Genomic DNA, 15,438 nt, shown 5'->3' on the forward strand with positions numbered 1-15,438 from the left:
AAATATTTATTAATATATTTTTTATTCTTTTAATATGACATTAGTTTCATATTTTAACTCATATGCCCTAAAATTACATATAACATTCAAATTAATTCAATTGTAAAAAAATAGACATCAAAAAAAGATTAAAACTTCTATGAAAAACACCAAGTACTCTTGGCAATAAAAAATGTTTGTTGCGACAATATCTTCCGATATCAACTTATTGTTAATAAATATTTATTCTTTTAGAAATTTTAATTCTTTAATTGTTAAAGACTCGATACTACTAAATGATATATAATTAATGATACGCCGATTAAACGGAAGGATTGGTCGTTAAAATTACATCTCTATAACTCGTGAATACGTTATAAGCATCGTTGCACTTCGGAGAACTGAGAATGGCATTGGTTCACATCACGGCACGACTGAATACGCGGCTCAGACGTACGTGGTTCAATGGACCCGCGCTGCATAATTCGCGATTTGCAAAATTACGTATTTCTGAGAATACACGCTGCGTGTACAACGTGACTTGATAAAGATACGTTTAAAGCATAGCTCACCGTGCACGCCTTTCAAAAGAAGCATTATCGTGTCGGAGGGGGGAGGGGATAGCCGGGGAAAATTAGAGAAGGGAGAGCCATTTTCTTCATTGAACAATTAAACAGTTTGGAGAAAGCGAGGCGTGTAGGCAATTCTTCTCGTTCGCTGTTCATAATCGTGCCGAAATTAGTCACATATTTAGTGCCGCATTTCATCACTAATTTATTACTCGCAAGTTAGCAAGACGCAAAATTGAATTTATAAAGAGAATGATGTATAGTCGAATATTAGATGTGAATAAATCAATATTGGATTATCAAACAAAAAATAAAAAATATGTGATAAAGAAAGGAACAAATAAAAGAAACGAAAATATAATTTAAAAATAAAATATAATATGATATATAATACGTATTAGTGGTATACGATATAAGAGAGAGAGAAACTTGATCGCATATAAAAGCTGTATTATCTTCCGCATTTACTTACGACGCGAGTGTACCGCAATATCCTCAAAATATTCGCCCGCGGTAGGAAAAATCCTTCGCAGAGGATATTATCCTGAGGCTCTGTGTGGACATGCACGGTCGAGCACGGTGGCATTGCACGCATGACGTTACATCGCAGTTAGATAAACCCTATTGAAACTTGACGTGGCCGCGAGTCGGACAGGACGTTGCAACGACCGTATGACTGCCGCATGAAGCTACGCAACGAGACTGCACAAGCAGCCGACAGTAGATTCAAATTAATTACGGCAATGACATCGTACCGCCATGTAAACGTAAAGGAAAAAAGATTACGCGAGGCCAGAACTTCAATAACGTGCGATATACAAACGTAAAAAGTGTTCTCTATATTCAAAGAATACGTTATGGCTATCTTTTATAGCAAAAAACTGCTATTGAAATTGATTTAGGATAAAAAGTTTTAATAATTTCTAAAGTGCTAAATTGAAAAATTTTACGAGAATTTTAATAGAAACGTATGTATTATGGTATGTGTAGCAATTAAATCAGTGGACTACATTGGATAACTGGACCAGTCTGAATTCGGCTTGACCTAGCTAGGAGCAGTTTAGACCACTCTAAATCCAATGCTATATTGATGATTTATTAAAACATTCCGCAAATAGCGATCGTGATAAAAAAAAAGCTCATATTTCATATCATCTCATCATATATTACCTTATATTTTTTGCTAAATATAATTTGTAAATCCTCTGAATATTTTTCGAGTATTTAAAGTATTTTACATTTTTTTAAAATAGCAAATTGCTATACGTAATAAAAAAAATTATTTTGGCAAAGACAAGAAGCGTTAAAAAGGTCGCATTTATTCGGGACCTTCCCACGTTTTTTCGCAGAATTTTTTTGTACAAGGGACATGACTGCATATTTTTCAATGCGAAGTCGAATTCGATTCTAAACACGTTTCAAATGTGCTACGCGGAAGAAGAAAAGAATATGGTAAGGCAGCCTACGTTGAATCTGTCCATCTCGTTACCCTTCCGCGATCGCAATCTAATACGGAATGAAAGGCAAGGTAAAGCACCGTTTCACGACGGTCACTGTTGAGAAGAGGTGGCTGGCGATTTCATCGTGTCGCACTGCGAACTTCCGCAACGGGACGATTAAAGCGATTAATGAGCGAATTCTTTTCGCATAGAAACGAAGCTAGATGGAAAGTATACTGAATAATATGAGAATTTTAATAGGAAGGAATAGCAGTTTGACCCACCGTCCGCAATTTATGTCTTTTTTTGGCATAAGTGAAATTTCACTCTCAAATTTTTCCGAAATAAAAAAAAGTGCGGATTAAATAAAGATTTTAACATTTGAGTTAACAAACTATTTGGTAATATAATAAAGATATTAAAGTTTTTTGAAAGCCTAGGACAGTAAAAAAACTTAGGCTGTACAAAAAAGACCTAAATTGTAGGAGGAAGTAAAATTATGATTGTAGATAGAGGATTAAAAATAAAGAAGATTGATAGAGTAATAAATCTTTCTATTTATAAAATTTAATCAATTTTATGTAAATTAAAACCATGTCATTATAATTTTATAAAAATTACCTCAACATTAACACTAATGCAATTATGTTTTACCCACAAACTTTAGGTAAAACCGAGTTTCTGGCTTGTCAAATTAATCTAAATCTCTGTGTTAACCAAAATATTTATACTATTAAAGTTTTAAATCATTATAATATTTACTTTCTAAATATTGATTTTTATTTGAATAAAATAAAATTTTGCAGCGATTATATACCTCAATGTTTTTGCGTTGAAAAGATAAAGCACCGCAGTATATATAATAGGATAAAATCGGCGAGCAATGTCCCGTATCAAAAAACCGATGAGATAAAGGACAAAACACATACACTCTCGAGAACAGCTGGAGAGCAGCAACGTGACTTTCATTCTTTGTGCTTATTCTTATGCAGCACGCAAGCGCTGCACTTGAATGCTGGCGCAAATCGGCCAATCCCGACACGAGATTTTTTTGTTGCGTCGTACTCAAACGCAGTACCGAAATTCACCTTGGGAATTCACATTGGGAAAATTCCGAAAGATAGAACGTACAATATAACTATGACGTCGGCGAACGTGGGAATTTAAAGGTATCTACATAACACCTAAATAATCAATCGTTACATCGATTCCCGATTGCATTTCAATTATGGTAAATAGATACGTGCAAACTCACCTTCTTGATTGGGATTGTTGGTATTCGGATGTGACGAAGTCAGGGAAGACGGTGTCTCGTCCTCAGCGACGCCCATCGTCGTAGCTGCCGTTTGCTGATGATGCGTCTCCACTTCAGTCGCCTCTTCACACCTGTGCATCAATTATGAGACTTATAATAAACTCCGATCTTCTTATATCTGAACAATAAAATGATTCTTATCAAGAAAATTACATTATGCATTCTATAAAAATAAAAAATATGCTGTTTTTTTATTATGCAGTTTCACTTTTATAAAAAATTCTTCAGACAAACATTAAATATAGATAATCAAAACGTTTTTTTCTTAAATGTAAATTACTTCATATAATCGCATAAATCAAAAACTAAAAAAATATAGAATATTTTTTTCTGAATAAAAATATATTGCAATTTTAATATTACTGTAATATAGTAACATTAAAGAATATCTTATAAAAATAATTTATGGTAATTAATTAGTTTAATCAGATTTATGAGAAGAAGACAAATGGATAATTGTTTGCTGTCCTTTATATTAGCATTTTTCAATCTTCTTCAATTCACGACATATTAAATAATGAGCTAAATTTATCAAGATAATTTTATTGGTTAAAATAAGATGTCACACAATATAATTTAAATAATTTACACAATTTAAAAAATATTTTTTACTTCACGCCTAACTCGCCTTTCAATTATTTTAAAACTTTTTTATTTCTTTTTACTTTCTCTAAAATTTTGGTGGCACATTTGAATACCATTTGCGGTTGAAAAACTCTGCTTTATATTATTACATAAGTCGAGTCCCATTTAGTATACTTGACAAAACTATTTTAATTTCCAAGATATACAAAAATCACATAATTTCATTGTAACACGTGCGATTCATTGTGACATGTGCCTCAGCTTTCATTTGTGCGCATAGTGGTGTTGCATACTGCATTGCGCTGCCTCGGATGTTATTTGAAGCGCATTCGTATTAGATTTGTTTGTTCTACTTTATTTTCTTTGAGAAAAATACAAAGAGTGTTTTTGTGTCATCCTACAGCTCTACTATTTTTCTTGTTATTACAATTCTATGAAAATAATTAAGCATAAGACACAGTTTATGACGATATTTTTATAAAAGTAAAACTCTAATACATTTATCAAGAAATTAATATAAAAACGAAAATAAAAATAATTATAAAGTGAAAAAAATAGAAGAAGAATAAATTAATAGTAAAATTAGAAATAGAGAAGAATTTGTCAGAATTTGTGGTAAATCTTAAAGTGCGTCCAAAAAAGAGAAAGAGAGTATGTGTTTATATAATACTATCGTAAAACAATTAACAAGCGACCAGTAGAAATCGACAGTAGAACACCACAGTCGTATCACGAAGATTTCATGCCGATGGTCGAGCATCGTTGCATCTCACCGCATGCACCTACACGTAACCCGGCGCACTGCAGCGGTCAGAGAGGCATTCATCGGATCACGGCTTCCGCCAATCTCCTCTCTAGCCTCTCTCTCTCTCTCTCTCTCTCTCTCTCTCTCTTTCTCTCCCCCCCTCCCTCCCTCCCTCCCCTCTCTCTCTCTCTCTCTCTCTCTCTCTCTGATCGCTCTCTCTTTCTCGTTATTCATATTGTCGAAGTAAGGTAGACCCGTATGCACTTATTGTCGCGGTAATTACACACATGCAATTACGTGCGCGAACCGGTGCGTCCGCAGTGCAAAGTAGATTAGTACACACGCAGCGTGTCATGCGTACATCGATGATACCGTCATCCAAGTGCGGTCCAGTTTGTGAAATAGAGACGACGTTGACGACGATAACGACGACGACGACGACGACGACGACGACAACGACGACGACGACGACGATGACGACGACAACGCGCGGTTATAACGGTATGTTGACCTCCGACGCCAATTGCTGCCTGCTTGCACAGCGCACGCGAATACGGACTGCACGCCAGAGAATGCAACGCGCATTGGCTTTTCGGATGAGGCACGAACTATCGATTAATCGGCGATGTGCAGTGCGATGGGAACGATGCACACTTTTCCGCGTTTTATATGAACTCCTCCTGTGCGAATTGAAATCGAGTGAATTGTGCGTGTAATCACTGGTCATTTTTGGAACAGGAAAATGCGAGTTTATTATAACTCAATTTAACAAAATCAAGTAATTTTACTTCTCTCTTGCATAAGCTTCTAATAATAAAACAATTTGCAAGTAAATTTTTCTTTTATCAAAATAATAAAATAATAATTTTTTTCAAACAATAGATTTAATAATTCTTTTTAAATGTAAGCAATTAACGTTAACCATTTAAATATTAAAAGAAAAAAGTCATTCATGTTATATATGTACATATTAACCAGATTGAAGCAAATTCTTTCGTCGATTAAGGCTCAATGAACAATACTTTTATTTCAAATTTTTTTTTCAATCGGCGGGAATTAATCGTTATCTTAGGCGACGCTGATAAGTTGCCACAAGCAAAATATAAAACATACATTTAATTAAAGTATAATGAACAGAATAATTTCTTGTACAGATATTTCGTATAAAATAAACATTAAATATGTCGAGAAAACAAGGCTAACTGGCATTCGACCTTGCTGTTGTTTGGTAAAACGCGACCTCAAACACACACACACACTCAAACACACACACACACACACACACACAAAAGATTTCGCGCACAATATTGTCATTTGCACATCGAAACTCGAGTCGGTAAGTCGTCCGCTCATAGTTCTCTCCGCGTGTCACCATATTACCTATCGAAAGACGATTATGGACAATTATTTCGATTTGCAATTTATGCAATTAATTATCTCCCGCAATTAACGACAATTCATGAATTGTCAACTTATGCAATATAACTACTCTAATTCTGTCCATTGTGTTTCAAAACTGAAGATTTTGATACGCGGTTTGCAGAATTAGATATGTAGGTATACGAATTTATATCAAAATATTTAAGCACAAATCTGCTTTGATTGAATATAGGATTTCTCTTATTTAATTATATTGTATATTCTCATTTGGATCCAATTTCATATAATTGTTTAATTTCATAAAAATCTTCTATAAAACAAATATGTCGCATGGATTTAAATATATCACTTGAAAATTAAAGCAATAGGGGAAACGGAAATTTTCAAATATATATGCGATATTTGTTCTGCAAACAATAATTACCTCAACAATGTTTGAATTCGAGTGTATATATTTTGCATCGAGCTTTAAATTTATCGCTGAGTTGAACGCAACTTGATTATCCATTTTCGGATTGAGAACGTAGGATATGATACACAAATCGCTAAATGTACTGAATATCTTGAAATAAAGAATTTCGATTGTTATGTTAATTTGAGGGATTTGCGAGTTGCAAATTACAAAGCTTCATAGTTATTACCTGATCGTTTATCTGAACGTTTCACGTTATTTTCGCGATCACATTTCAATAGGGAATTCTATCGAAATGTAAAATAATAAAGTGCACGTCGCGTGCGACTAATATCGGCGTACCGTGTTGTAGTACAAAGTATGGATGATTATTCTATCGTGATCATTAGTAGTATGCACTATAATTAACCGCGTTTTCGCGAGTACTATGTTATACGAGTGCAACGGATAATTCTAACAGAAGATGACCTAAGAGTTTCAACGGAATCACAAATCCGTTACTAAAGCTTCATATTGGTGAGTGTTATATCTTTTATTAAGCTAATAGATGTAACACTCACCAATATGATGGATTTGTGATTCCGTTGAAATTCTCAAATCATTTTCTGTCAGAATTGTCCGTTGTGTGTGTATCTATTATCATATCCTCGACATTTTTTTTGGCTTATTAGATTTTTCGTCTTAAAATGTTGCAAAAAATCGGTCTTTAAAATATTTATCATTAGTTTTGGGACATTCTATATACATATATATATATATATATGTGTGTGTGTGTGTATGTATACGTATAAACTGTCTATAAACGTATGTATGTATGTAAAAGTTAAAAGTACAAAAGCTGACTTTTCATGAGAAACGCACTACGGCAGCAAAATATTATTAGATAAAAGTTTTTCGAGGTGATGCACTTCCAATAAATTCATTTCTCGAAAGTTTGAATCACATGACATTTTGCTGCCGCAGCGTGCTGTGTATGAAAGGTCAGCTTTAGAGATAAGTTGTATATGATATGTCATAGAGACCTAATATTGGAATAAATGGACTAGAAAAAATTAATAGAAATGTTTAATCTTACAATTGTCAACTTATTAAGCTATTTATGCAAGAATTGTTAAAAAATTTTCAGAAAACAATTCATGAAAATATACTTATTATAACTTTATTTGATTAATTGTTTGCCATGTGAAATGTTACAAGTAAATTATTATTTAATTAAATTTTGAAATTTATTAATTGTATAAATAATAAAAAAAAAACAATAAAAAAAGTAAAATAAAACTATGTCAATTAAAATATATTATGTATCAAAATATTTTAAAAATATAAAATTTTTACTTAAGTTTCTTCATGGTGTTTAAGTGTATCTTATTTAAATAATAAAGATATTTCTATACTCTGTATAAATTTATAAAAAATAAAAATAAATTATCGATAGAACATAAGTAAAAGTTATTTAAATAGTAAAAATTATTAGTTATATTACTTTATTTTTTTTTGGAATATTTTTTTTTGAATTTTGCGATTAATTTCTATTTGTATTTCGAAGATTAAATATTATATGAACTAATATGAGAAAGTGATATTCGAGATTTTATTTCACATTTTAATACTATAGCATTCAATGTTATGGCAGTAAAAAATGAAATATTTTATTATGAGATAGACAGATATATTTTAACTAATTTTTTAATCATTTATTTTATGCAGAAAAAAAATGATTTGTGATATTTGTTTTATAATAAATAAATTAGTTCTATTTAATTTTTCATATTCTTATTTATTGATGAAATTAGTTTTATATATATTATTTTAAAACATTTAATAAGATTATTCAGTCTCGTGTCACATATAATATTGCGAAGCGTTGCACTACAATTGTGCAATATGTACTTTAATAATATCAGATGGAAATAATTGTTTGCATTTCTTGCAACTAGTTAAATATATTCTTCCAACTAAATTTCCAACTAAATGTGACTATTGAAATATTATGTTTACACATATACTGAGAAGTTTTAATAAATATTTATTTGAACTATTAGCTGAAAATATTTACTGAACGTAAATATATATTTATATTATATTTGATGCAAGAACTATTAATTTGATTTAACTATCATTTTCTTTATTTACTAAATATTTACTTACCTTAAAACTATACGTAAGTAAATGATAAGTTAATAAGTATACTTATTAAAATACTTATTAATTTAACATTTACTTACGACAAATAAAAAAATGATAGTTGAATCAAATTAATGGATCTTGTCAAATATAAATACATGTATACATTTAGTAAATACTATATATTTCTGTCAATGTAGATATGAAACTTTAACTTGAATATCTCATTTAATATACTTTTCAATATGGAACTCATATAATGACTATAAATAAGAATAAAAATACAATTCATGACAATGAATTATCCCATCATGAAACTTTCCCATCTCCTATTTTCAAGAAATCAACGACGACATACGATGACTCATTTGTATGACCTTGCAAGTAAGAGTTAAATATAGCTGACACCACAAAAAAATATCGCGCGCACATTCACCTTATATGTATCAATAGCTCAATAGCACGTTTATCTTTTTTCGTTGCAAATGTATACCAAGAATATCTTTGAACTTATCGATATTAATCTTTAGAAAAAAATTATCAGTCATAATTTTTAAGCTAATTTATTTTTGTAGAAAAAAATATTATGGAAGAAAAATATCAAAATCTTGTGATAAAAGCTTCTGTTTTTATTTCGTCTTTTTTGTGAATAATAAAAAAACGATTATATAACTTTAACGTGAAGATTGGAAATAAGAGACAAGAAATAATAATATTCAATATTGTTATATTATTATCAGTAAAACATAATGCACTGCAAAAATTGAATAGTCTATATAAGAGCTACTTAGGCAAGACTTATGATCGATAAAAGCATGCAGAGGTCAATGAAACTCAAGCCATTGCAGCGAGTCAAAACAAACTGCACGACTAAAATTGAAATCGAAAGTAAACGTCAATTGCGAGTCGTGATTATTTCACTAACAATGCGACAGCTGACAGAGTTCCATGTGATTTTTTTCTAATAAAGTTGCGTAAACAATTCTGGAGCGATAGATCACGTTTTTTGAATTCGTTTGATGATAAATTCATGTTCCCATAAAATTACATGCTCAATTATATGTATATAATAATTTTTAAATAATTAAATCTCATTTATTAAATTATAATTATCTGCATGTGTAATTTATTATCACTGTTTTACTCAAGACTTTATTTATAGAGTATTATGTATTTTTTATATACCTTATTGATTTATATAATTTTTTTAAATTCAGGATACTATATTTATATAAAATTATACAATTTTATAATTAGTAATAATAACAATGTTATCGCAATTTTTTTGTATTATTGGATATAAAACTCGATATATAAAAAAATTTTAGATCGCTAAATTAGAAAAAAGTCAAAAAATTAATAATTATAAACTGAAATGTTTTTTTCCTTCGTGCATGATTTTCTAATAGATATTTTTTTTATTATGGTATATAAAGTACATTATATAAATGAACTTAACAAAAGATCAAAAGCTGTTTTATTTAAATCAAAACGCAAGAGCAAGTTACGAGTAACAATCTGTTTGCTACAGTATGCATACTCTGAAATCGATGTTCTCTAGGCATTTGCGAATAGTTTGCCCTCGATCGTCTCGTTCATATTAAACAGCTTGCATTACAGTTTGATGAAAGCAAACAGTTTGCCCATAGTATTAGAGAACATTCGCGAAACCATCCGTAGTAGACGCAGTTTAAAACCATAAGAAGTCCCTCAAAGATAAAACTGACATTGTACGCTGCAATTTTCTTATCGCACCTATGATAGTGTAATAACTTTATTCGTTACTACGCATAGGCACATTCACGTAGTAACGTCACCACGGTCGCATGAATCGATTGAATTTCCTGTTTCTTTATCTTCTGCTCGCGATACTACTAACATTTGCTCGGTCGCATTCCGCGAACAATTCGATTTATGGCATTTGCTATAAATTATCCTTTGTTTCCAAGAACCCTTTAAACTTATGTATAATGCTGACAATCAACGGATAATAATGTACGCTGAAAAAAATATTAAATTTATACTAAAATTTTAATAAATATTTATATAAATAATAAACACATTTACTTACAGTAAGTAAATAAATATTTATTCAATAAGAAAAATGATAGTTAAATCAAATTAATGGTTCTGGTAAATCAAATATATGCAAATATATCATCACATAGTGAGTTTAGTAAATATTTAGTTGGTATTATTCAAACAACATTTATTAAAATTTATTAAAATTTAGTATATCTTCTCCAGTGCAGAGGTAAAAGAATTCTGGCTAAATGAAAAAATATAAGCACCTAATATTTTTACCCAAGACTGTATATTAATTGTAACTATATAAATCGCACTACAATCGTGATCTTAAAGTATGAATCGAGCAACGGAATGCGTAGACGTAGCACGTAATCGTTGTCGGTTTCCCATCACGTTTCTGAAAACGTTTCGCGAAGAGAGAATTGGCAGAGCACAACTCTGTCGTAAAACAACTCTCTCGCTCAATCCTCGTTTCCTATCCCATCTCGTTTTCTTCCTCTCTCATCCACATGTCGAGACTTCAGGTCGTTTCTCTCCCGGCCAACGACCGTCCACCTTCAGTTTTGTATCCCCCAGACAGCGCGCGCCTTATACGTCGACAGGTAGATGCAACGTTCGAGATATATACGCGTCCAGGGTGGTCTGACGATAAGGGCCGAGAATCGAACAGGACCTCTCTTCGTCGGCGTTGTCGCTTAGAGCTACGCTTCCGTATGGATCACGCTTAATCTTCGTCCGTCTCTCGGGTCCTAAGCCCGAATTGATTAAATTGGACTGAATGAGTCTGATGCACATTTATGGTACCTCCTTGGGTCTTCCAAAAATTGTATTAATTAGAAATTAGAAAATTCAGTATTCAGTATTATTCATATTTTTTTTTACAGTTTAATTAATAAATTACGTTAGTATGAAAAAAATATATTAAATCGAAAGCTTTAATCCTAATCATATATATATAAAATGATAGATTATTTTACTTTTTTAAGACTATATTATGCATAATTATATTATTTAAATTTAATTAAATATTAAAATGATTCAATAAATAGGTAAAGAATCGATTAAAACTTTTTCATATATTTCTAATATGATTAAAATATGATAACAAGAAAAATTGTAATAATTATTGTATAATATATAATTGTATGAATTTACAATATTTATTTCTTATGATCCCTGTTTGGGAATTACAAGATAGATAAAAATTAATTCAATTTAATCACTCAAGAAACAGATAAGGATAACAACAAATAAGTATCTATCGAATACGCGGATATCTTATTCATATTTATCCTTGTCAAATATTTTTTATCGAATGGTCTCAGTGTCTCGTCACAATACCCCCTGGAATCGTTCACCCTATTTGCATTCTTCAATCTCACGTCAGTTTTCCAATTGATCTCTTCTTGTATCTCGATCTTTAGCTCTCTTCTTTCTCACATCTTGCTCCGGTTATGTATCCTGTGCAACATATCTTCGCGACCAGACGGGAAGGGAGCGTGACAAGAAAGTGAAGGGAACAAAGGGGTGAGGATAGAAGTGGCGTAAGCGGAGAAAGGGAGGAGGGAGTAGATTGGCCCTTTGCAAAAAGCAGGATCCAAAGTGTCGGTCGACCGGTTTCGCGCGCGTATGTACCTGTCACGTATATCCCCTTAAATGCGCTATAGAGTGAGAGAGAGAGAGAGAGAAAGCGTACATTTATTATAAGCATCCCGGGATGACTTCTTCTGAGTGAGAGAGAGAGAGAGAGAGAGAGAGAGAGAGAGAGAATGAATCTTTATTAACTTCTCAGCTATTTCAAATGCGACTCTTATCAACAATCTTAAATATATTTATTACTAAATTAATAGAATGTTTAATATAATTAACAAATCTAACAATAAGTAACATTGGCTGCAGCGTGCAGCAGAGAAAACTCATCAATTAATGTTTAATGATTTTTTAATATGATTGGTTTCTACACTTAGATCCAGTGAAGAACTAAAGACAGGAACCAATTAATATTAAAGAATCACTAAGCGCTAACTGATTACTTTTCTCTATTGAATGCAATCATTAAATATTACATATTCTTTTAACATTCGAGAAAGAGAAAGAGAAAGGGGGGAGAGAGAGAGAGAGAGAGAGAGAAAAGGAGATCGACACATGTGTGTCGATTATATATACACACACACACACACACACAGAGGTCGAATGGAGCAGTGGCGTGCGCACTCACACCGGCGCGCATGCACGCGCGAGCGTAGGCGACGTCGTTATACAGGGTGTCTGAGAATTACTGGACAGGTACGTTTCCCTGAAGTCGCGAGAGAAGCTCCAGGATCGATTCTTGTTCGCGAAAATGTTCTGATTGCCGATCTAATCCTTAGAGCTGTTACCGTACAACTTACAAGACACACACAGCTCGAGATAGACAGAACTCTTCTCCGAAATAATCTACGGAGTAAAGAATTCGGAACGTCGCTTGCCATTCAGACTTTACTCTCGCGAGATTTTTGTATTTGAATTTTAGAGTGACAGTAATTAAAATCATGAATAAACATGTAAAAAAGATCAATTAATTCTCATTAAAAAGAAATTCATTCCAAGTTTCCCGAAGCAACGGGAACACGATGGTGTCTCCGTTCGTTAATTCCCGAGCATCTGGTATATGCGCAATTTACAAGGTGCATACACATACATTCACACATGAGAGGACATAAGAGGAACTGGTCTGTTTATAACAATACCGCCAACGAGGCCGCGGCCGAATCGCGCGACATCAACGAAACCCTTTCTCTCGAAAGCCATCGGTCGTCGCAGCTCCGCGATCCGGCGGAGCATTTTGCTCGCAAAACGAACGAGAGGGAATCTCGTATGACAAACGTATGAAACGTATGTACATACTCACATGTTAATACACGGCCGAGGACCGCATTCGTGGGCAGGAGGACGTTCCGTGGTTGAATGTAGACGTGACACGACCGTCGTCGCGCGGCCGCCGCTCCCGGCCGCTATTCCGCGCGTATTATACGCGAGAAGGTACGTCACTGACGCTACGATTCGCTTCTCCCCTCCCCCCCCCCCCGTCGGCGGAGGAATCGTCACTCACGGTACACGCCACGGGCGCACACAGGTATCGCCGTTACTACTACAATCACGCACTCCCGAACTCGTTCGCTCGGCCAGGTTCGCGCGACGCGACGCGACGCGACGCGATGCAGCACGACGGACGCGACGGCGGGCGTTCGACGGCCACTCCGTTTTGTGCCCCTCCGTGAACGACGAGGAGAGGAGGTCTCTTTACGTCCGAAGAAAGGACACTACGCGACAATATACGCGGAACCCTGAGGATAACTGGCTCCTCTAGCCGTAGCGTGCGGAATGCGTTCACACGATGCGGTGCACGCGCGCTCTCGCCACGCAGAACGCCGAAAATCCCGGAGCAGATATTGACAAATACCCGGACTCGGCGTCGTGCGACACCGTCGGCTAACGGTCTCACTCGCCACGGCATGCCCAGCGCCATCGCGCGGCCGTTTCTGCAACTAGCGGTACCCGGAATCCGCCGCATTGATAAAATATCACTTCTATGTTCAAATTAGATTATAATTATTAATCTAATACACGAATAATATTCAATCTATATTATAATGCATGGTGAAGATTAATTCTATCCATAAATTTATGTAGATTAACTTTAATCTCAATTTAAATAGTTACGAAAATTACCTAGAATTGAACGATATCTTTAATAGTGTTCCGTCGATATATTAATAAGACTCCGAGGATCCGGAGATAATTGAAAAACAATGATATTATCGACAATTGATATTTTGCGATTATTAAATATAATTCCCAGAGAATAACATATGCATATCTGGAAGATATCTAAAAGATGTCTTGAATCAGATGTCTTTAGAACTTTTTCAAAAGATGGAAAATTCTGGAGCATGTGTAGAAATTTACATTATTGACTGCAAATTTTATTTATTTATAAGCATGGCATATATATAAATAAAATTTGCAATCGATAATGTAAATTGGTGATTTAACTTATTTTATATTTACAACCTAGCAATATATTAGTTATATTATTAATTTAATATTATCAATAGTAATTACATTACTATTTTATTATATTATTCTTCTATAGTTATATAATTAATGTATTTTCTAGCACATTAATTTCAAATTTACTGTCTTAAAAGTATTAATTATCATTAATTATCATTAAAGTTGTACATTTAATTTGTATCATATATATGTTTATTTTTAATGCAACAATATCGAAGAATATTAAATGCTTAATCGTATATATTTTTTATCGGTTTTCAATAACATTTTACTTGACTTTTCCTTGGGATTTTGTGGTTTCTCTTGGGTTTGGCTGGAATTCCATTTATATTTTTATGATGTTTATTATTTTTAACTTTGAAACATTATATATAAACAATATAAACATCCTAAGTATCCTGATTTGGGGAACTACCGTTGGGTTAGTATAACATTTATTTCAAAAGATATTTTTTATTGATAGTGTGCGTCAAAGTGTTTACAGTTTGAAACATTTAAAGATTTTAATACTTCAAGATTTAATTTATACAGTTTTAAATATTTTATCAATATTATAGCATTGAAATTGTAAAGAATACATTATACGATAATTTAAATGGAAAAATAATAAAAATTTATTGTGTTATACAATATATGATAAGTATATAGAAAATATAATGAAACATATAAAATAACAAAATTCTTATTTAATTCTTATTCTAACTAATTATTTATTAATGCAATCAAAATATGTGTATATAATGCATATATCTTAATTTTAAAAGACATAACTAAATTTCTTTCATTCAGATATGTAAGCTCCAGAT

General features: G+C 32.6%; 1 protein-coding gene across 1 annotated transcript in view; it reads right to left on the reverse strand.

Moving 5' to 3' along the window:
• The window catches only part of LOC108746936 (serine/threonine-protein kinase tricorner), a 141,862-nt gene extending 127,986 nt beyond the window's left edge, over window positions 1-13,876 (reverse strand). Inside the window, exons 1-2 of the mRNA XM_018484071.1 lie at window positions 13,467-13,876; window positions 3,243-3,373 (exon numbers count right to left, since the gene is read on the reverse strand). Coding sequence (XP_018339573.1) covers window positions 3,243-3,373; window positions 13,467-13,468 — 133 coding nt within the window. The 5' untranslated portion in view covers window positions 13,469-13,876. The remainder of the gene's footprint in view (window positions 1-3,242; window positions 3,374-13,466) is intronic.
• Between the last annotated feature and the right edge of the window lie 1,562 nt (window positions 13,877-15,438).

The sequence above is a fragment of the Trachymyrmex septentrionalis genome, unplaced genomic scaffold, assembly GCF_001594115.1.
Source record: "Trachymyrmex septentrionalis isolate Tsep2-gDNA-1 unplaced genomic scaffold, Tsep1.0 scaffold19, whole genome shotgun sequence".
Lineage (NCBI taxonomy): Eukaryota > Metazoa > Arthropoda > Insecta > Hymenoptera > Formicidae > Trachymyrmex > Trachymyrmex septentrionalis.